General features: G+C 38.2%; 1 protein-coding gene across 2 annotated transcripts in view; it reads right to left on the bottom strand.

Moving 5' to 3' along the window:
* Positions 1-22,206, bottom strand: part of LOC126260036 (bromodomain adjacent to zinc finger domain protein 1A) — a 146,907-nt gene that overhangs the window by 54,197 nt on the left and 70,504 nt on the right. For both annotated transcript variants that reach the window (XM_049957209.1, XM_049957210.1), the window contains 5 exons: positions 12,115-12,474; positions 11,717-11,896; positions 11,504-11,599; positions 11,362-11,410; positions 166-354 (listed from right to left, as the gene is read on the bottom strand). In XM_049957209.1, the coding sequence (XP_049813166.1) occupies positions 166-354; positions 11,362-11,410; positions 11,504-11,599; positions 11,717-11,896; positions 12,115-12,474 (874 nt within the window). The remainder of the gene's footprint in view (positions 1-165; positions 355-11,361; positions 11,411-11,503; positions 11,600-11,716; positions 11,897-12,114; positions 12,475-22,206) is intronic.

The raw sequence follows: 22,206 nt of genomic DNA, 5'->3' as shown, positions 1-22,206 counted from the left end.
ACCTTCATTGCCACGGGGAAAAAGAATTATGATTGCAAAACATTAAACAAAAAATATTTTCTTTTGCTTTCCACATAATTATTATGGACAAATCTAACTAGTATCAAAAGTTTACATTGTGAATGAACATGATTTCAACATCACAAATGCAAAAATGGAAATTACCCAGTGGTTTCTGAAGATATCTCCTATCCACACAATGGGCGAGCTGCAAAATTGCAGTAGCCAACCTCTTGACAGCAGGGTGCTCAGCAACACTCTCTTGCTGGTTTAGAGATGGATCGTTACCGAGCATTCGTCCTGGATCTTTATAACTCAGTTCAGAATCAGGTGTTGTTGATCGGCTGTCTGGAACTGTAACACAGAATTACTGCTTTTATACAAATAGAACAACATGCAAAACAAATCAAGTAAAGAAGGTGAAAAATTAGCAAATCTATTAAATCAATGGGGATAGGTGATCAATTGTTATTTATTGGAGTGTGGGGTGGTTCAGCATTAATGAAAAACAATCTTTTTTCCAACATTAATTTTGTTGAATGCTTCACTGGTAACTAAATAATTTATACTGTCACTATATAGAACCTATACCATCGGGAGTAACTGCTAAACTTTAAAAGCAGTGGCTGGTCGACACCGGACAAAAAGGACAGACCAGCCACTCACTCATTAAAATCTTAGCTAATTACTTTGGGATGGATCCCGGATAATGCACAACGTTTCTCCACAATCACCTTATCTCATCTCATAAACTATAACAGAATACAAGCTGAGAGCTGTCGAGTTGTCCAAATACGAGTATTAAAAGTATTCAGTTAAAATGTGGTACACAGAAAGGCCGGTATGCGAAAAACAAACTTATGTTTGTATCATATCAACTTCCTATCCTTTGTAACATTAAAAACACTTCTTTCCATCCTAGTGATTTCTCTGTTCATCGTATTCAGATACTTGTTTTAACATGCTGCATGTCTTTGTTTTAAATCTCCTGTCACTCATTGTGCCACTCCTCAGCTATTAAGTAATAGTGTGAAAGTGTATGACATACTACACAGGACTGTGTTCCTTAGTCGTCCCTGGGTGTCCACTTGCTGGAATTCTGAAGTAACTTCATGCCCCTAATAACAACATGCACACACTTCTCTTGCTAAAGGGGAAGGTGTTCTGTATTTAATAAAACTCTTTTGTCTGAAAGTACATTTGAGTGCTGTGAAGTACACTATGAGAATCTGAGCAAATAAGAAATTCCTTCTGTTGGTCATAAAATCTGATCCAATTGCTTTAGGATGGCATTAAAAAGACAGCCAAACTCCATAAATGTCCTAAAAACAACTTTCAAACCCATACTCTTGCTTTAATCAATAAATGTTAAGTTGCTCCACTCTTCTTACAACGTATAGAGTGTCTGCCTAAAAACAGACCGGGAACCCAATATATTTTGTACTAAATACTCAAGGTTAATCTATATGGAATGGCCAGGAATCATTGACAACAACAATATCTCGGGTGTAAAAAAAACTGTACAATGCTTTAGTGAACATGTAACCCTGACAGAGTCACTCAGCAGTGCAGGAAGCTGGGCCACTGGAACACCGTACTTTGGATCGACCATGTCACTGATAGTCACTTGCAAATTTTTAACCCTTTCCACATAATCTTATTTTCACCCTGTACTGCCACTACACTCTTAATTTTGCACTGGGAATAACCTACACAACATATAGTGAAATTATGCCAATGCTAACTACAAAATAAACAATAGAAAATCCGGATGGAACAATGACAATATTATGAAAAGGATAGACTGATATTCACCATATAGTGAAGATGATAAGTAGCAGACGGGCAAAAAATAAAATAAATAAATAAATAAATAAATAATAATAATTCAACCTGCTAGCAGTCTTTTTGTTGTGTCTGCAACTTGACATGACTTGAGTAGCAATCTATGCTTTCCATAAGCAATAAAACAAATTACACACACAACTCCATCATTGCCAGTCCCAAGCCCAGGCCCTCATCTTGCAAGTGATGAGGAGGGAGCACTGGGAGGGGTAACAGCCTTGTTTACAAAAGCTGGGTCCATTTGGCTCTGGACATTAGCACCCTGTCAGATGCCCTGTACTGCATTACAGGGAAACCCCAAAATCTAGATACGTCCAGTACTCTGGTCAGCATCCATTGGTTTTGTGAGCTGCGATTGAATCTTCTGGAACTCAAAACTACAGTAAAAATTATGAAAGATCCTTTGGATTTCACAGTCAAAACCTCAACACGAATCAATAATCACGACAGAACATTGGGAAGGAATCCACTACCCTGAGCCCCAGTCAGTATGACTGGGTAAAAGTCCTGATCATTGGATTTCAGAGGATAAGGCATGTCCTGAACAGAAGCTTCGGAGCTTCTCAAAAACCCTCAAGACTAATTGAATATTTTACATGGGAACACTCAACACGAACACACTACTGAAACCAGGTATATTGAAACAACTGAAAAACACCAAGGATAAATTCAATATCAAAATTCTGTCAAAACAGGAAACACGATTCTCAGATGAGAACCACTTTGACTTGGAAAAGTACAGAATACACAGGGTAAAACCAGCCATAACCACTACCCAGGGTAGCCGCGCCATCTGAGGCATCTTGTCATTGTCCGCGTGGATGGAAAAACGAGTGAAAAAATACTGAGAAACATCTATGGGCCAGTTCAGAAGGAGGGGATTTGGATAGAGATACCAACAAAAGAACTGTGTCAACGGACAGAGGTAATTACAAAGAACATCAGGAAAAGAAGGGCAAAGCACTATGGGCACATACATAGGATCAATGAAAACAGACTAACCAAGAACACGGTGACAACTAGTGCAGTGAAAATCAACTGGATATAGGAAACCATGGAAGACGTCAAAAAACTGAGCCTATCCACAAATGAGATGACAAGGCGGAGGAAATACAGGGGGGGGAATCAGAAAACAAATGTCAGCAAATGCTCAAACAGAAGAAAACAGGAAAGAAGTGGGCAGAAGAGAGGAAGAAAAAAAGCAGCAAACATCTGAGAGGTTTTAACGGTAACATTAAATTCCCCACAAGGGGGAATTAACCTTAACAATGAATTACACGTACATTATAACACTGAAAATGTCATGTTCTGTCTTTCAATTCATGTATTTTGTCATTTAGGCCCACATTTCTTCAAAGCATCGTACTTTTCAAAGCACTTACCCAGATGGAGTCCTGGTTTTCTGGAACACATGTTGCAGCACTAAAGTTTCCTTTCTACCACCTTTTACTCTCCTGTTACTGCAAATAGCACAATCCTTACTGTTACAATTTTCACTAGAGCAAATGAAAGATAGCTGTTTTGATTCTCCCTCCTTGTCATCAAAAGTACGAGTAGATAGACTTCCCCTCTTTCTTCTGTTCCATACATTTCCAACCATAGCTTTCAGGAGTGCCACTCTGTATCTCTTGCAGCTCAATTTGAGTTTCTACTTGCAAGTAGCAGCCAGATTGTGCAGAATGAAGCTATTGACTACTGTTACCTACAATAGCAATATAAACATCTAACACCACCACTTTTTTACTTCCTAATGAAGCTGTACGACACACAATACTGGTCAAGTATATTCACTCCAGCTATGTTTTATTATCGTCACAAATGACTTTAGGCTTCAGGAACAGCTCCTCTGTAGTGTTTTTTTTTTTTTTTTTTTTTTTTTTTTTTTTTTTTTTTTTTTTTTTTTTTTTTTGCCCTGCTTGTCATTAGCATAGTTTCAGTATTGCACCAAGTACTTAGCAAGACAACACTGCATTTGTCTTTCCACACGAATGCCATTACTTTGTCATTCTTCCTGTAGGCAGCAACTTCATGCTGTTCCAATTTCAATTTCTTCTTGGGCAACTCAATTGGCAATCCTTTCCTGTTCTGTTGAATCGTACCAGTTATGTAATGGCCTATGTTCAGCAGCCACATAGCAAAATCATACCTGGTGTAGAACCTATCCACATAGAGATAGTAACCGTAGGCATTACCAGGAACATTTGTAAATTTGCCACACAAATCCATAACTATCCTATTCATAAATGAGGTTTCTGTCCTAACAATGTCTGTGTAGTTGTCTCTCCAAAGTATAGTTCAAATTCCACAATATATGCTATTTGTCAGCCAAAAGATAAAGCCTCATGCCCCACTTTTTCGGCCTTTTCAGATTGTAACACACTCACTTTTTCGGCCTTTTCAGATTGTAACACTCTAAACCAATAGTGCTCTCATCAATGCTTATGTGTCTTCCTGAAATGCAAATTTCTCTAAACTTGTTGCTTTTCATTGTCGTCTTCAATTAGTCCAGCAGGGAGCATCCAAAAAATTTGAAAAATCTTTCTCAACTGAATGCATCTTTATAAAATGAACACTTCTGTGTCCATTCTTCAGTGACGTAATTCCGAGTATTGGGCTTAGGATTCATGCCCATATTCAAAATTATATTTGTATTTTTGTTACCTCTTTTATCAGTTCATTGGTAAAAAAATAACATGAAAGACTCAATACCTCATTAGGACACTGAAGAGGGGGTTTGAATTTGTTCACAACAGTGAAATCGGTTTTTGCAAAGTCCAGTTGATTTCCGCATTTTCACCATCAATCAGAAGAGCGCTGGTCGTCAATGTCTTACTTGCAAACTCAGCACATTCATCTCTATCAATTTCTGTACATTCCAATGGCACTGTTTTGTAAATTACAGTTGCTGTTGTCTTTGCTCAAATCACTCTTACTTTCATCCAATATCTCCAATATTGCTTTAGGATTATTAAGTAAACTCACCATTTTTGTTGTTATGGTTCTGCAAACCACCTTCAGACTTTTGGAGTGAACTAGAAACATGAAAACAAGACAATAGTGGTATGCATGACAAATGTACTTCCTCATAGTTATATTGCTTGCCGACAGATGTCAGAACACTTCACTTCTAGACATCCAGCAGTGGGAGCTCCAACAAACGAGTTATAACGAATTGAAGTTTGTTGCGCGACACCTGATGTGCGAGTGTTTCGATATTTATGCAGTCTGGGCTGGCCAACTGGTCGAGTGCTAAGGGTTAAAAATATCAGTCACCTTGATCAAAGAAAGCTTCTACTCTGTACAGTGAGAGGTCTTCACTATAGTGTAGGCCAAATTAGGCCTAAAATACTTACAATAATCATGGAGCTTAACAAGGAGGTGGCTAATCTGTGTGGGAATCTGGCCACGTATGAAGGCTGAGCCAGTGGACAGTACAACATAGATAACAGAATAGTAAACAAGCATGCAACTAAAATGGTTCAACACTGTGAAGTAAGGTGTCATTACAAGTTTAATACTTTCCACTTCTGAAAACATGTAGGAATAGGTGCTGAAGAGAGGATACAAATCAACAAATACCATAAAACCTGAGGAAGGCCACCTACTACCAACTGAGAAGTGCAGGATAATGCACACAAAAACGCAAAAGATCAAGTCAGAATAATACAAGCAGCAATGCAACTGACAATTTGGCTATTGGACATATTTGTTTAAGCAAACAAACTACATGCAAGGCAGGCCTCAGAAGATTCAGGTCAAAGATCAAAAACCGAAGAAACTTTTGCTAGAAAAGCTACACTGTTGAAGAAAGAGCTCATAGGCTGGAATGACACAGGAATCTGAGGCAAGAGTTTCAAGAAAACTTGTGATCACTAAGAATGGATAGCTGGGAGTTGTTCGTGCACAGATATTATGTCTTGATCCACAGGGGAATACCACAGAAAATTTTCCTCCAGAAAATAAAATCACTAACAATAATGTTAACATTAAGAGAGAGCTAATGTAATTATAGCAGAATTGGCTACAATGGGCTCAATTATTAAGTAATGTCGTGTTCCCAGATAATATTGAGAAGGCTGGTAATAATTACCATGGAAGACTGTGTAACACAAGCAGGAGGTATATTCTGGTAGTAGAGTACCTACATAGAGGAGGAAATACTGAAACAGAAGAACAAATTACCTGGTTCAAATGGGATTCCTGTAAAAGTCCAGCAAGCTCTTCATGTGTAAATTATCTCTTACTTATGTCAGCTGTACAATGCACATTTATTACTGGGCAGAATACCAATCGTGTAGGAAAAAGGCAAACATCATTTAAATTAGAATGTGATGAAAGGTCCTACAGGCTGTTTTAGTAAAAGAGCCTGAAAAACTATTCTGTAACAAACAGCAGAACAAAGAATCAGTTTGGTTTTAGAAAAGGATCATTGATAGAGAATGTTATGAATAATGAAGCGACTATCGTAAGAAACGTCAATACAAATACATGGTGACCATAAGAACATTATATTGCTAAAATTTCTTGTGTGTGCTGTTCTGCAGCCTCAACAAATTGTATGAAATGGATACTGTTGTAATAGGATTCATCGGAGCTGTTTTCTTATATTTTATTTGTCACTACCGGTTGGTGGCCAGCATTTTTTGACCTCCTGAGGAAGTTTAACCTCAAGATCAACTTAATTGTAAAGAGAGGTAACATTCACATGTCCAGTTCAACACTTAAACAATTCTCTAAATCCTGTCCACAAAGATCCATAATTGGTCATGTGTTCTGGGGTCATTAATGTTGGGTACATTTCTAAGAAAGCTATAAAACACATGAATCAGTCACATCTATGGTTGCATATACTGATTATGCTTTGAGTAGAGTAGCTTGAAAGGCAATCTGGAAACAGGTTGTAGAATATTTCTTTATTAAGAGGAGGATTAGGTTTTAATAACTTGTTGATGAGATCACTGGAGAAAGAAGTTCTTTAAAGAGTTGCCTGACAGGTGCCATGGGGTATAGGTATCAGAAGCACTCCTAAATCTTACATCTACACCTACACTCTGCAAACCACATAAGTGCATGGCAGAGGGTACATGCACTGTACCAGTTATTACGGTTGCTTCTCGTTCGATTCATGTATGGAGCATGGAAAGAATGAGGGTTGAATGTCTGTGCATGCTGTAATTATTCTAATTTTGTACTCACAATCCATGTACTCAAAATCCATATGCGAGTGCTACGTAGGGGATTAAAATGTAGTATATTCCAAGAGTCGTCATTTAAAGCCAGTTCTCGATACCTTGTTAGTAGACTTTCTCAGCATAGTTTACAGCTGTCTTCAAGACACTGCCAGTTCAGTTCTTCAACATCCCTGTGACACTCTCCCATGGGTCAAACAAACCTGTTACCATTTGCACTGTTCTCCTCTGTATGTGTTCAATATCCACTGTTCGTCCTATTGGGGTACGTTTCCCACACACTTTAGGAATATTCAAGAATGGGCTGCACACGTGATTTGTAAGCAATTATCTTTCTAGACTGACAGCGCTGCCCCAGTATTCTACCAATATACCAAAGCCTACCACCTGCTTTACGTATGATGAGCCGGTGTGATCATTCCATTTCATATTTCTGCACAGCGTTACACCCAGATATTCGTATGCATTGGCCGATTCCAAATATGACGCATCGATATTATAGTCATTTTCTCATTTTGTGAAGTCCACGATTTTATTTCTGAACATTTAAAGCAAGTTGCCAATCTCTGCACCACTTTGAAATCTTATCAAGATCTGACTATTTACGCAGCTTCTTTCAGACAGTACTTCATTATAAATTTCATTCAGCAAGTCTTCTATCTATACTTCTATAGGATATTCAACTGTTTTCTGGAAACAGTCTTAAATGGTTAATTATATCGTTTTATGCTCATAACATGCTTTTTCTCCCTCTTGAATTTCAGTACTCTTTTGTAAAAACAGAAATGAAATTCAAATAATTTGAAAGCCCGCTAAAACGCTCCATTCAAGGCATGTTGTTACTGGCTAGCTCACTGCTGCTACTGTCATAATGCTAATTCTCAGTGATGTCTTGTTTTGGAATTCACATTTTGGAAAACTAATTACAAATGATGTGTAGTATCGCACTGTAAAAACTGTTGAAAAATTGTTTGTTTCTGGGTGTTCCAAAGAATCAGGAGGCACGTAAAAGGTGATCACACTGTACTGGCAAAATGCCACCATATCAATATCCAAGTTCTCTTACTTACTTAACAATGTCTTGCACTCTGATGAAGTTAACATTAATTTACCTCCAAGACAAACTTTCGCACTGTTACGAAGTAGTATGTTATCATTCAACAACATTAAATTCTTAGTAAAAATTATCATTATACCTGCTTCCTTGCACATTATTTGGTAGCTCGGTTGATAAGACTGTTGGACTATCGAATATTAGATGATATCAATAGGTCGCTGGTTCGAATCCAAATGGCAAAAAATATTTTTACTTGCTTGTTAAACAAATCAACAGCCCTTAACAAATCAACAGCCCTTCATATGAAAACCAAATCACAATTACAAAACTTCACCACACTGATTAGAAACGAGTATTATTGTGTTTTCCGTGGAATTTTCATGCGCTTGCATTAGCAATAGCTGTCCACACGTCACATTTAAAAAGATATTTTCTAATTAATGTGGCCACACACTCTTTACTTTATTACAAACTTTTTTTTTTTTAATCTTCGTACTGTCCAGCTAGGATCCATATCGTTTAAGATTTTTGAAGTTTCATCATCTTATGTAGTTGAGAATCTAGAAGTAAGATATAGACCCATTCACAGAAGTTCTACAATTCCTTAGTTTTGAGTGAGTTTAATGATGTTGCAGGGAGCAGAAAGAGAGTCTCCGTCCTGGCACATATTACCACTCCAAATGAGTGGGGGCAAAAAACGCATCAACTTTCACACAGTTTCCACTATCAGCATGCATCAAATTCCTTTCTACTGTTACTTAAAAATCATCACTAAATGGCAAAACCATTTGCAGAAAAAGTATGTAAAAACCCACTAACTTCGTCTCACACTCCTGTAACATGCATAGAGCTTTGTCTTACTCCTAGTCTGTGACATCACCAGTGTGTCAGCCAGTAACACAGCATTTTCGGTCATGTGACCAAATCTTTATGTTTAATGATTTTAAGCTTTAATTACATAAAATTAACAGATATTTTGTAAGAATGTTGACTGTAAATGTGATTTGAATGTTTTAATCACTGAGAACAACTACAATCCGAACCACATTTTCAACACAGGAAAATAGCCTATTATGCAGTAGTCTGTTTCTTTAGAAGTTTCTTTTCAGTGATTGTGTAGCATGGATGGTCCCTCCCATTATGAACTGTTCTGCTGGGTACATACCTATTCAGTGAAGTGTCAACTATTTCTTTAAACATGAGTCATAGTTCCTCTACATACTACACATATTTTTTTAACACTAGAACCACGAGACTTTTTATATACCTAAAATCATGGCAGCAATAAAATTGTAGCTGGCTTAAAGGAGACCACTCACCAAAAAGCAGAAGTACTGAGTTGTCAATAGGTACACACAAAATGAAAGAAAACTTGCTAACCTTTGTAGAAATCCTTTTTGGAACCGGAGTACAAATTTCATTTAAGGTCATTTTTATTTGTGTTTGGATTCATTTTGGGACTGACTACGGCAGAACATTTTTTGGCACCTATTTTTCAAAATAGCTGGTCTCTTAATTCTTCCCTGAAGTTCTGTAGGAGTTACTTACAGCCAAAAACTTCCCCATAAATGCTCTCTACAGAAACCAGGCACTTCTTTGGGTGAAGTCCTACGTATATGGTATTGATCACCTCCATCTCTGCTAGTTGCTTTCACAGAATATTTTCTAGCCATCTGGTCTAGTATTATCCGCCCTATATTTCATTTTATTGCAGAATTTTACAGTTTCTGCAAAACTTTTGAGTCAGTCCAAATTACTACATTTAGATGTAGCAAACTGAGAACAAGAACAATTTTGTTTTCCTTGCTTTGATACATGGACAAGTTTGAGTCGTCTCTGTTCACCATGGTAGTTTAATAGAGTGATGCTTTTGACACTCTTATTGATTTCGGTATCACTCTTCTTGAATGGCCCACTGCACTCCACTAAGCTTATAAGCTAATTCTTTAGTATTATGGCCACGAACAATAGCGTGGAAACACCTGTTTTCAGATCCCTTCCACTTCTAAGGGATGATGCCAGAAATCTCGCGATTACCTATTTAGGAAGGGTTTGATCTTCTAATTGATGTTCATCCTTTCCCAGGCATGGAAATTGGTTCAACAGATATTTATTTGATGTCTACATCTGATGCTAACTCAAATCTAATGACAAATTTATTATGTGTAAATCTGCATGTGGCCTTAGTGGTAAAGAACTTTACATGTGAAGTTTTGTCCCAGATTGTGCAAGGAACAACTTTCAATGAAATGATTCCAAATTCCTGGAACCAAAAGAAACTTGACTGTTTTGTCTTATTTACCTTTGCGCCCAGATACCAAAGCACAAAAATTCATTTCAAAATCTCATTTTAGATTAAGCAATGGAAATTCCATGTAGGAGATTCTATGATGAACAACCTGCAGTCCAGGTGTTTCAAACACAGGCATACAGAGGTGTAACAAATGCAGCTAGCCCTGAAAGAGGAAAAACAAATACTGTTGTTTCCACGTTCCCTATGGATATTGGTGGTCTCTGTGCACAATTTATATGTTTTAGTGTTGTGTCATCTAGGAACAGCTGCCAGGAACTAGCAGTCCTACAAATTTTGATGTTTCTCTTTGCAAGTTGCACTGGTCCTTTTGCCTGATATGACAGTTTGCTTTTGTAGTCTTCCATACGCATTCAAGATATAACCCCAAGTTAATGATTTAGGAGTAAAGGCAACCACTATCCCAAGTCACCTATACTTTTCTCAATTTTGGATTGGAAAAAGAAGTGAAGATAACTGAATTTCATCCCTTCCTCAATGATATGCTCGATTGGATGGAAGTGTTTGTCTTGGTGAGATATCTGTGACTGCTGAAACTTATCTGCCCACATCACAATTACTGTCACTTTATTCAGCACAGTCTGGAATATAATGGTCACTGCCAGTTTCTAGTTGTCTTTCAATTAGAGTATATTTGGACTCCTGTTCTGAAACACACTGCACACTCTGAAACTCTGCAGGTATTCTATGTATTCAATTACGTCCTCCTCTGACAATTTTAAGGCCATTTTCAATATCTGTATTCATATAACCAAGCAGTTTCGGTGTAATGAGATGGGAAAGATATGTAGGAAAGTAATGAAAACAATAATAAGTGAGGTCAGGTTCTGTTACGAACAGCTACTGCAAACAACAGAATTGTGTCCATGAGGCAATTTTGATTGCTATTGTACATTATTGCACAAGATTCTGGGCTCACCAGCTGCTACTGAAAACAGACATATAAGATACTGACTTACCTTCATATTTAATGATTTTCTCAACTGGAGTATTACTGATCTGATCATTCTGTAACAAGAAATATATTTGATCACTTAAGGTACAAGATACAATCGCCCATAATAACAATTGAAATAAGTGAACTAAAATTAAACATCTTACTCTTTTGTCATTCCACAATTTATTTCTATCTCCTGCTCTTGGTATGTTGTCATATTTTCTTTCAAGAAGTGCCGTTCTCCACTCTTGACGTGGTACCTGCAATCGAAAATGAAACAAATGTTTACTATCAATTATTAAAGACAGCTACATCATTGTATCTCTGTTCTGCTTAAATGAGTCACTTTACTGCATGCTGAATGCAAATCGTGATACCTTCAATGCTCCCAGACCACCAAGATGAATCTTTTCTTCTAGTTCCAGAATGCAGTCTCTGACATAAAGTTCAAAAATTTCAATTATAGGTGTTCCAGGTGGAAAGCTAAGATTTGTGTCATCATATTTTGTAACATTTCTAACAGGTTTCCTTTGGGCCAGTGCTTCATTTACATCCACCTATTAACAAATATTATGCAAAATGAAGGTGAAAACGCTTGATATCATATCATTCACTATTTGTATCGACATTCTTATATTAAAATGTAAATCCGAACTAAGTTATATACTTTTTTTAAAATAAATATTCATTTACTTCATGATAAACTAAAATTCTGTTTCTGTCACAACACATACAAGTTACCTGAAACACAGAAATAAAGAATGGTGGTTCTTACATATGAAGGATTCAACTTGTGTGTAGGGCAGCGAGGAAAATTTTCCACAATATATGGCTGTTCGTGTATTAGATTCTGCCGCAATTCACTCTCCCGGATGCCTCGACGATTAAGGCTTCTTATAAGGTCTCCTATATCTTCTTCACGACAGTAGAAACTCCACACAACATTCTGCCTCGGATAATGTACAGGACATGTACTACTAGCAGTACACACTAACAACTGTGAGGATAATCTGCCACCGTCATCTTCAATGCTGCTTTTTGAATCACGTCGAGCTGTTAATGGTCCATTCTTCTCCAGTAGTAGCTTCTTACTGGGACTGCCTGGAGCTGAGATGCGTGCTGACAGTACGTTCTCCTTGAAGAAAGAAGTATTATTACTTGTTTAACTCTTTAATGTGTAGCAATGCATTTACTACTTCTATACACCAACTTCACAAGCAACTGTTTTACAATTTCACAAGCTACCAATAAAACTGAATTAATATACACGCTTTACACATGTTTAATACAACTTGTTTCTAGACAGGCTCCTATCATACTGCATAGCAAGTTAAGCTTCTACTCATTTTTTAAAAGGTTCTTTTAGACACACTATGAATATCTGTGTGAGCAATGCAAAATAATCCAGAAACAGAACTTAAATTACTACACTGAATGTACTGTATTTCTGAAATTACAAGTGTTCGTTTCTTTTACCTTCATACCATTTTTTTACTGCTTAAAATCTATCCAATTGTAATTAAAATGTGAAGATGAAACAAATAACTACCTGAACTTCAATTTTGTGATATGTCAAGGATCTAGCTTGAGCTCTTGTAGCTCCGAGAAATGGTGATTTCATAGTCTCTCTTACACAGGTCTGTACCAACATTAGTGACACGTGGCGTCAATCCTCATTCTCCCTTCTTCAGTCAAATATTTTTCCCCTTCTTCCACCTAACAGAGCTCTACATATTGAGATGTAACCGATCATTTTGTAGACAGTTCTATGTTACCTTCTCTGTCTGATGAAGGGTGGTCACAACTTCTAGTGGTTTTATTACACTGAAGAGCCAAACAAACTCGTATACCTGCCTAACGTCATGTAGGGCCCCTGCGAGCACGCAGAAGTGCCGCAACATGACATGGCGTGGTTGGTTGGTTGGTTGGTGGGGGAAGGAGACCAGACAGCGTGGTCATCTGAATAGGGAAGGATGGGGAAGGAAGTCGGCTGTGCCCTTTCAGAGGAACCATGACATGGCGTGGACTTGACTAATGTCTGAAGTAGTGCTGGAGGGAACTGACACCATGAATTCTACACAGGGCTGTCCATAAATCCGTAAGAGTATGAAGGGGAATAAATAAGTAAGAGTATGAAGGAGGTGGAGATCTTCTGAACAGCACTTGAAAGGCATCCTTAATATGCCCAATAATGTTCATTTCTGGGGAGTTTGGTGGCCAACGGAAGTGTTTAAACTCAGAAGAGTGTTCCTGGAGCAAACTATGGAGTGATTCTGGATGTGTGGAGTGTCCCTTTGTCCCACTGGAATTGCCCAAGTCTGGTGGAATTCACAATGGACAATAGTGGATGCAGGTGATCAGACAGGATGCTTACGTACGTGTCACCTGACAGAGTCATATCTACACGCATCAGGGGTCCTGCATTACCTCAGCTGCACACACTACACACTATTACAGACCTCCACCAGCTTGAACAGTTCCCTGATGATATGTAGGGTCCATGAATTCGTAACATTTGTCTCCATACCCGTACATGTCCATCCGCTTGATAAAATTTGAAACGAGACTCGTCCGACTACGCAACATGTTTCCAATCATCAACAGTGCAGTGTTAGTGTTGACGGGCCAAGGCGACGCATAAAGCTTTCTGTCATGCAGTCATCAAGGGTACACAAGGAGGCCTTCGAGAATTGTTGATGGCCCTGCACTGAAATCTGCAGCAATTTGTGGAATGGTTGCACTTATGTCACACTGAACAATTCTCTTTAGTCATCGTCGGTCGTGTTCTTGCAGGATCTTTCTCCAGCTACAGCGATGTCAGAGATTTGAGGTTTTATTGGATTCCTGATATTCGTGGTACACTCATGTCCTTCACCACCACCCACACTCCATTCCTGTTTCTAAGCCATTTCCTGCCTTCTCCTCTAACCTCGCTCCTTAGGTACACTTGTACGCCTAAGTACACTTGGTATCTTTTCTCATAACCCCTTCCCCACCACATCCTTGTGTTGTGTGTAAGACACAAACATCCCAGCGGCATTTAGGTGACTTTCTCTGTGGATGTGTGGGGTGTCCCCTTGTCCCACTGGAATTGCCCAAGTCTGGCGGAATTCACAATGGACAATAGTGGATGCAGGTGATCAGACAGGATGCTTACGTACATGTCACCTGACAGATTTATATCTAGACACATTCCATACTATCCACTTTCTAGCTCTTGCCTCTTAACCTCCACACCTCTCTCTCTCTCTCCCCCCCCCCCCCCCTTGCGCACGTGTGTGTGTGTGTGTGTGTGTGTGTGTGTGTGAGAGAGAGAGAGAGAGAGAGAGAGAGAGAGAGAGAGATTGGTTTTTTAATATTTGGCACCAAAATGGAAAATGGAGTAGGATCTATAACGCACATTTTAAGATTAATATTAGGAAGTATCAACGGATAAAAGTGGGAGGGGGAGAGGGGGAGGGGGAGGGGGAGGGAGGGAGAGAGAGAGAGAGAGAGAGAGAGAGAGAGAGAGAGAGAAAAACAGATTTAACAATGATATAGAAAAAGTTTTTATTATAGTGTCGGAAGCTGCATTACTAAATCCAAATGAGCCATAGCACTACAGACAAATAAAACTGAACTCAAACAAAATTAGTGTAGTTATTGTTTTATGGCAGGGCAGTATAGAATTTTGAAAGCAAAAGCTCATCTACTGGACTGATATCACATCACATCATCGTCATCATCATCATCATCATCATCATCATCATCATCACAGGGTATAGTCCATTTTAATTCAGGCAGGCTAGGAAAAAATTTTTACCTTCATAGTCTCGGATATTATTGAATTTAGCATACGTTAAAATGAAGGTCTAAGTAGGGAATATGTATTTTTTTTTGTTTTCTCCAAAAAAATTTCCGCTCTGACACACAGCCCTCCAAAGGTGACACTGCACATACCATTTCGAAGACGTGAATATTGGAAAAATTTTAAAATGCCGTATCTCTGGAAGAGTTCTAGATATTTTGTTGACTTTCTTAATTTGAAAGATAATTGCTTTATGATTACAAAGAAATCCTCCAATTGGGCTTACCTCTCAAAGTTCTTTTACTATAGCATTCCGAACTTTTTTTTATAATTTATGGATTTTTTTTTCCAGAAATGCTGTCCATAAAAATTTTGATTTTTTTTTTTTTTCCTGTTGATTAGCACCATATAGTTCTACATACCCTGAAAGGACAGCTTCCACTTTTAGAGTGAACAGGTTTTATAAACAATTGAAATTTTTGCCATACATTAAACCTGTTTTATTACATCATCACATAACAGGTTCACAAAAATCAAAACTTGGCCTTATTTAACATAATTTTAGTTTTGAAAGATGAGTAAGAGACTCATTTTTCAAGCTTTTTAAATGGTTCCAAAATGTATGTGAAAGGTCAATTTATACAACTTCTATGCATTGTGTTTTGTACTGAAATTATCCAGTCAATGAACTAAAAATGTGTTCCAGAGCTTCAGTATCTTCCTTTGACATAGAGTGAAGCCTTCAAGTTGAACCAATAGGAGCCGGAGGACTTAGAATTTTCAAAACATTGTTAACAACCGAGCGAGGTGGCGCAGTGGTTAGCACACTGGACTCACATTCGGGAGGACGACGGTTCAATCCCGTCTCCAGCCATCCTGATTTAGGTTTTCCGTGATTTCCCTAAATCGCTTCAGGCAAATGCCGGGATGGTTCCTTTGAAAGGGCACGGCCGATTTCCTTCCCAATCCTTCCCTAACCTGAGCATGAGCTCCGTCTCTAATGACCTCGTTGTCGACGGGACATTAAACACTAACCACCACCACCACCACCATTGTTAACAGGAAATGAGCACTGGAAACTGGTGTCTATAATCTCTGCAATCCACCATCCACAGTCATACACACACGCCACAAACATCCCCCTTCTCAGGTTGTGAATCTGAATATTATCGTGCTGTTTATGAGGTGTTGGCTGAACAAAGGAAATTTATTCTTCCTTGCTCTTTAAAATGCATGCAATACGAGTCCAAAAATGTGTCTTCTCAATTCTTTTCACAGGAGTAGTTTGTTTGGACCATTCTTCTTTTTTCTGCTCATGGAATTCTTCAATTTCCTCTTTGGACAAAAGAATGAGGGCTGTGGATGTGTAAGATTTCAGGACTTTCGTAAAATTCTCAGCGTTGTAGCCTGGTGCTTCAGCAGGCCGCCTACAACATCACAAGGCCCCTTCCCGTGACCAGTAGCAGTGTATACCCAGTCAGATGGCAAAAGTGACTTACTCAATTCAAACACCTGGTAACAATTTTTAAAATGACTCAGAGCACCATCAGAAATAATGATGTTCTCTGCCCCTGTTTGCAGTTGAAGAATTTTGCACATTGCAGCAAAGCATTTGCTAAGTCATGTCCTGTGTCATCATTTATAACTGCAACACTTGTCTTGTTTTGAAAATATGACACTCCTGTAAAAATTGAAACCTGGTCATTACTCCAATGATACCCTTGTACTACTTGTGGGAGAATTACAGACCAGTTCTCAGCAAAATCACAGTGAAGCATTAAATATACTTCTTCAGCCTGTACACACCCTTTCACTCCTACAATGTGGCGTTGTAGCAATTTCTTCAGATGCTAGTGTGTTACTGCTTTCACTGACCATTTACCAAGTTCATGAATGAAACTGTCAAAGGCAACAGTTTTCTTTATTCATTTATTTCCCTGCCATGCCACATATGTAATTTCTGCAGAGTTATCTGCTACATCTCCCGGAGCAAGTGTCTGTAAAGACAGTCCCCCCTTTCCAGGGCAGTTGCTACATTCTTGAAATAAGCTAGTCTCTTGCTTTACGTCACAGACTACTAATGACTTCACACACCCAACCAAGGTGTCACATGTCACGTGCTCCAGTAAGTTCTTCAAAGTTACCACACAAAGTTCAAAGTTACCACACAAAGTTCAAAGTTACCACACAAAGTTCAAAATTCGCACAGTACACACACACACAGACAGACATCTCTAGGTGGGTGTGGAACTACCCATTTAGGTAGTAGTGCACTGGCACTCTGGCAAGAACAGTCCCATTTATCTTCCCAGATAAAATGACTGCAATATTTGAACTTCAGCTGCTTCTACAGCATGACTATAATAGGGATCTGGTCTTTCAAAGACTCCTTTTACAGACCTCTCATTTCTTGATTTGTCTACCATGTACTTTCATACTGATGGAACATGGTTCAAAATTGTTTTCTTTGAAAATGTCTCTGGAATAATAGTTAAAACTTGCACATTTTCACTGTAGGATGTCCAGTATTCAACAGCTGAATTGATATTCGTGAAAAATTCCTGGCAAGAGGTGAAAGAGTGCTTTGGTACCTATTCTTCTGAAAATGGAACTTCTACTTTGAAGAGTGTGGTCAGTTTTGCTGTAGGGTATTCATCCGTAGCTTTAGCAATTTCTCTGGGCTTTCTCGAAGCATGGAGCTTATGACTCAACTTCAATGACCACGTTTCCTTGACAGGACTAACAACTACCTCTGTAGCTGATTGATTCAGGGTATTTAATTCTTCCTCTATTGTTGCAAAATCTGCACCATGGGAGGCTTCACATTGTTCAGATATTATCATTGTTGTTACTCTGTCAAAATATTTAGAACACAAAAAGTTATCACAGGAAACATATTCTCTCTTAAACAGAGTCTTCAAATGAGAACACTTATTCCCAACCTGAACAAAGTCTTTTTGTCACTCTTTTCCTAAAAGACCTTTCCATGGTTGACTTTCGAAGGTAGTTAACCTTGGGTGGAGCAAGCTCCGATTTACAACTACGGTTGTTAACCGCACAGGCACAACCCTATATGTTCAGGGTTTTGGGTTGGCATTTCCTCCTAACCCACTAAAGTATGGTTTTCCTGCCAGAGTGGTCCAATGAAGGACATAAAATGTAAATAGTAATAATATCACTCTTTTATGGACATGCAAATAGTCAGCATACTTCATTCTCCTGTGGCCCCAGTCAGAAGACATTTCAAATAGTCCTCCTCACAAAACACACTGCAACTGTGTCAACTGGCAAAATCCCCACGGAAACACAGAACTCACTAGATGGTCTCAGATTTCTTGGAAGCCTCTTCAGTAAACAAATTAGCACTGAACAACATTAATACAGAAAGCTACAATGAACAACCACAACAAAGAAACTGACAAGAAACTACAACAAAGTGTAAGAAATAACTGCAACAAAGAAAGCGATAAGAAATAACTGCAACAAAGAAAGCGATAAGAAATAACTGCAACAAAGAAAGCGATAAGAAATAACTGCAACAAAGAAATCGATAAGAAATAACTGCAACAAAGAAAGCGATAAGAAATAACTGCAACAAAGACAATAGAAATAAACACTGTAACACAGAAATTAGTAAGAAACAACTTCAGTAAGAAATTAGTAAGAAACAACTTCAGTAAAGACATACAATACCCTTGAAAGTTTAAAAAGAAAAAGAAAAAAAGATTTTTCAAAATACAACCTGTCCAACTTAGAAGTGGAAGCTCTCCTTTACAGAGAATATAGTACTGCATGGCACTAATCAACAGAAAAAAAATTAACTTTTTTGGATCGGCATTTTTGGAAAAAAAATTTTTTTCTGTAAATTATAAAAAAAATTCAAAGGTGCCAGTAATAGAATTTTGACAGATATGTCCAAAAGGAGGATATCATTGTTATCATCAAGTAATTATCTTTTTTTCTTTCTTAAAAAACCTATAACAAAATAATTAGAACTGTGACAGAGATACAGCATTTTAAAAAATTTCCAGAATTCTCATCTTCAAAATAATGTTTGCAGCATCATCTTGGGAGGCCTGTATCTTGAGGCAGGAATTTTTTTGTCGAAAACAAAAAAAAAAAGTGTGTTTCTTACTTACTCCTGAATTTTAACATATGCTAAATTCAATAACACCTGAGACTATGAAGGTAACCCCCCTGCCTGATGTGATACGAATTATGCCACAGGAATGTTTGGTCATACAAATGGGATAACAAAAAAAGTCAAAATCTGATATATGTATCAAAACAAAAGTTTATTCTGATCGCTGCTGCCAAAAATAGTTTCACATATGGTCATGCCAATTCTTTCCTTTCAATCATTACATAGACCTTGAAACAGTAGACACACTGTGATGCTGAAACTCATTAAAGTCTTTTGCTACAGGAAGACTCCACATTAGCTTAACTGACCTGACCACTGTAGTAACAGTTGTTTACTGACGATCTCAAAAGTTACAATGTATCCCATAAAGTGGAATAGAGTACCAGTAGTTCTAGCATTCAAGAAGGAACTCAAGAATGTGCGCACAACTAGAGGACACAAGCAGAAAATGTGCTCCACGCTTTTACAGCAAACTGATATTACTGACAGAATATGACTACTTTTGAAGATACTGATTGCTAAGCTGAAGGAACAGCATGGACACTACAATCATTATTCACTTTTTGATGTTTTGTTTGCTTTCTTTGTGGGTTCCAAAACCTTGTAGGTGGTAGTATTTATGGTGATACCACCTCGGATCGTGAAAAATGTTAAATACAAACTGAACATGAAATAAAAATGTGTAAATGATTGGATTTAGAACAACACTGCAAACAGAAGACATGTAATCAGTGAGGAGTAGATGTCTGAAACTAATGTCCAAACAAGAGCACCACAAGGTAGTGCAGCAAAACCTTTCTCCTACTTTTAATATGTAACTCATTTAAAGAGAGACTTGCCTGATTACAAGAGCAAAACATTGCATCACCAGACTCAGTTACAGCATTGAAATGTTTACAGCAGCCTCAAACAATTGTAAGTGAAACCATCACAAAAATCACAATGCTTGTAAGAGGTATTCCTACTGATTATTGATAGTGGTTTTACTGTCAATTGTACCTCTTATGCATAGCTAGTTCTCTAGAATATTCGAAGCGAAGTGTTTCTTCACCTACATTCATCTAAGTTCAACAATGCCAAGGCATTACCCGTTGTGTACTTTTATGCGAGGCAATAGCAGGTGCATTCAGATTTCACAAGGAATAGTTACTTGCACTCAATCTGCACCAAAATAAATGGACCATTTACACATGTTGATAAAATATGAGTTTGGAATTTTCTGCTAAATAGTACGGCAACAGTGAGCAATTAATTTGTTTATTCACACATGGTGAGCACAACTGCATGCAAAATCAGTGAAGAAATAATCAAAATCATCATCTTTAGCCACTAGCACCCATTAGTGGGATATATTGTTATTTGGACAATTATTAACGTGGCCTTGAACTGTTATGTTTCAATGTGAAAGTGGAACTAAATTTAACTATCACTGTTAGCATAGCTGGAGACAGCAAAGCACGCAACAGTGTGTGTTGAAATAATGCATTTCTTGACAGTAGAAATAAAACAAAGTTCTTCTACATGTATTGCATAAAGAATGTGAATGGTGTTTCAGTAAGGGCTTGTGCAAAAGCATTTTGTGATACATATATGTTATCTACGAATTGTTTATCTACTAACTTAGGAGACTTGTCTACACAAACATCTGACATTCTTCATGAAATGCATAATGACATTGATTAGTCTGGTGACAAGTCTCATGATGCACAAACACAAGAAAATTCAGCCTGCAAATCATCATCTTGTGCTGACCGAAGAGGAAAATATGGTAAATGAAAATATAAAACTATTTCCGTTGTACAAGTGCCTTAGCAGGAAGATATCGGTAAGGAAATATACATGTTCTGCAAAATCTGTAGCTGAAAGGTTCTGAATATACAGGGTGATTCAAAAAGAATACCACAACTTTAGGAATTTAAAACTCTGCAACGACAAAAGGCAGAGCTAAGCACTATCTGTCGGCGAATTAAGGGAGCTATAAAGTTTCATTTAGTTAGTTGTACATTTGTTCGCTTGAGGCGCTGTTGACTAGGCGTCAGCGTCAGTTGATGCTAAGATGGCGACCGCTCAACAGAAAGCTTTTTGTGTTATTGAGTACGGCAGAAGTGAATCGACGACAGTTGTTCAGCGTGCATTTCGAACGAAGTATGGTGTTAAACCTCCTGATAGGTGGTGTATTAAATGTTGGTATAAACAGTTTACAGAGAATGGGTGTTTGTGCAAAGGGAAAAGTTCTGGACGGCCGAGAACGAGTGATGAAAATGTAGCACGTATCCAGCAAGCATTTGTTCGCAGCCCAGGAAAATCGACTCGCAGAGCTAGCAGAGAGCTGCAAATTCCACAATCAACTGTATGGAGAGTCCTACGAAAAAGGTTAGTTATGAAACCTTATCGTCTGAAATTGGTTCAAGCACTGTCTGCAGCTGATAAGATTAAAAGAATCGATTTCTGTGATTTTATCCTTGCTCAAATGGAAACAGATGAATCTTTCGTTTCAAAGATTGTGTTTAGTGATGAAGCAACTTTCCACACTTACGGGAAAGTCAACCGTCACAATGTCTGTATATGGGGCACTGAGAATCCGCGGGAAACAACTCAGTATGAACGTGACTCGCCTAAGGTGAACGTTTTCTGTGCCATTTCAGCCAATAAAGTTTTTGGTCCCTTTTTCTTCGAAGGTGCTACTGTAACTGGACTACAGTATCTGGAGATGTTAGAGAATTGGCTGTTCCCTCAGCTCGAACAAGAAGCACAACAATTCATATTTCAGCAGGATGGAGCGCCACCACATTGGCACTTATCTGTCCGTAACTACCTGAACGTCAACTACCCGAGGCGATGGATCGGCCGCCAGGCAGCCCGTGACAGAGCACTTCATCACTGGCCTCCAAGAAGCCCTGATCTTACCCCCTGCGATTTTTTCTTATGGGGGTATG

The sequence above is a fragment of the Schistocerca nitens genome, chromosome 5 (assembly GCF_023898315.1).
Source record: "Schistocerca nitens isolate TAMUIC-IGC-003100 chromosome 5, iqSchNite1.1, whole genome shotgun sequence".
Taxonomy (NCBI): domain Eukaryota; kingdom Metazoa; phylum Arthropoda; class Insecta; order Orthoptera; family Acrididae; genus Schistocerca; species Schistocerca nitens.
The sequence above is the reverse complement of the archived record's forward strand: the minus strand, read 5'-3'. Positions and strand labels throughout refer to the sequence as shown.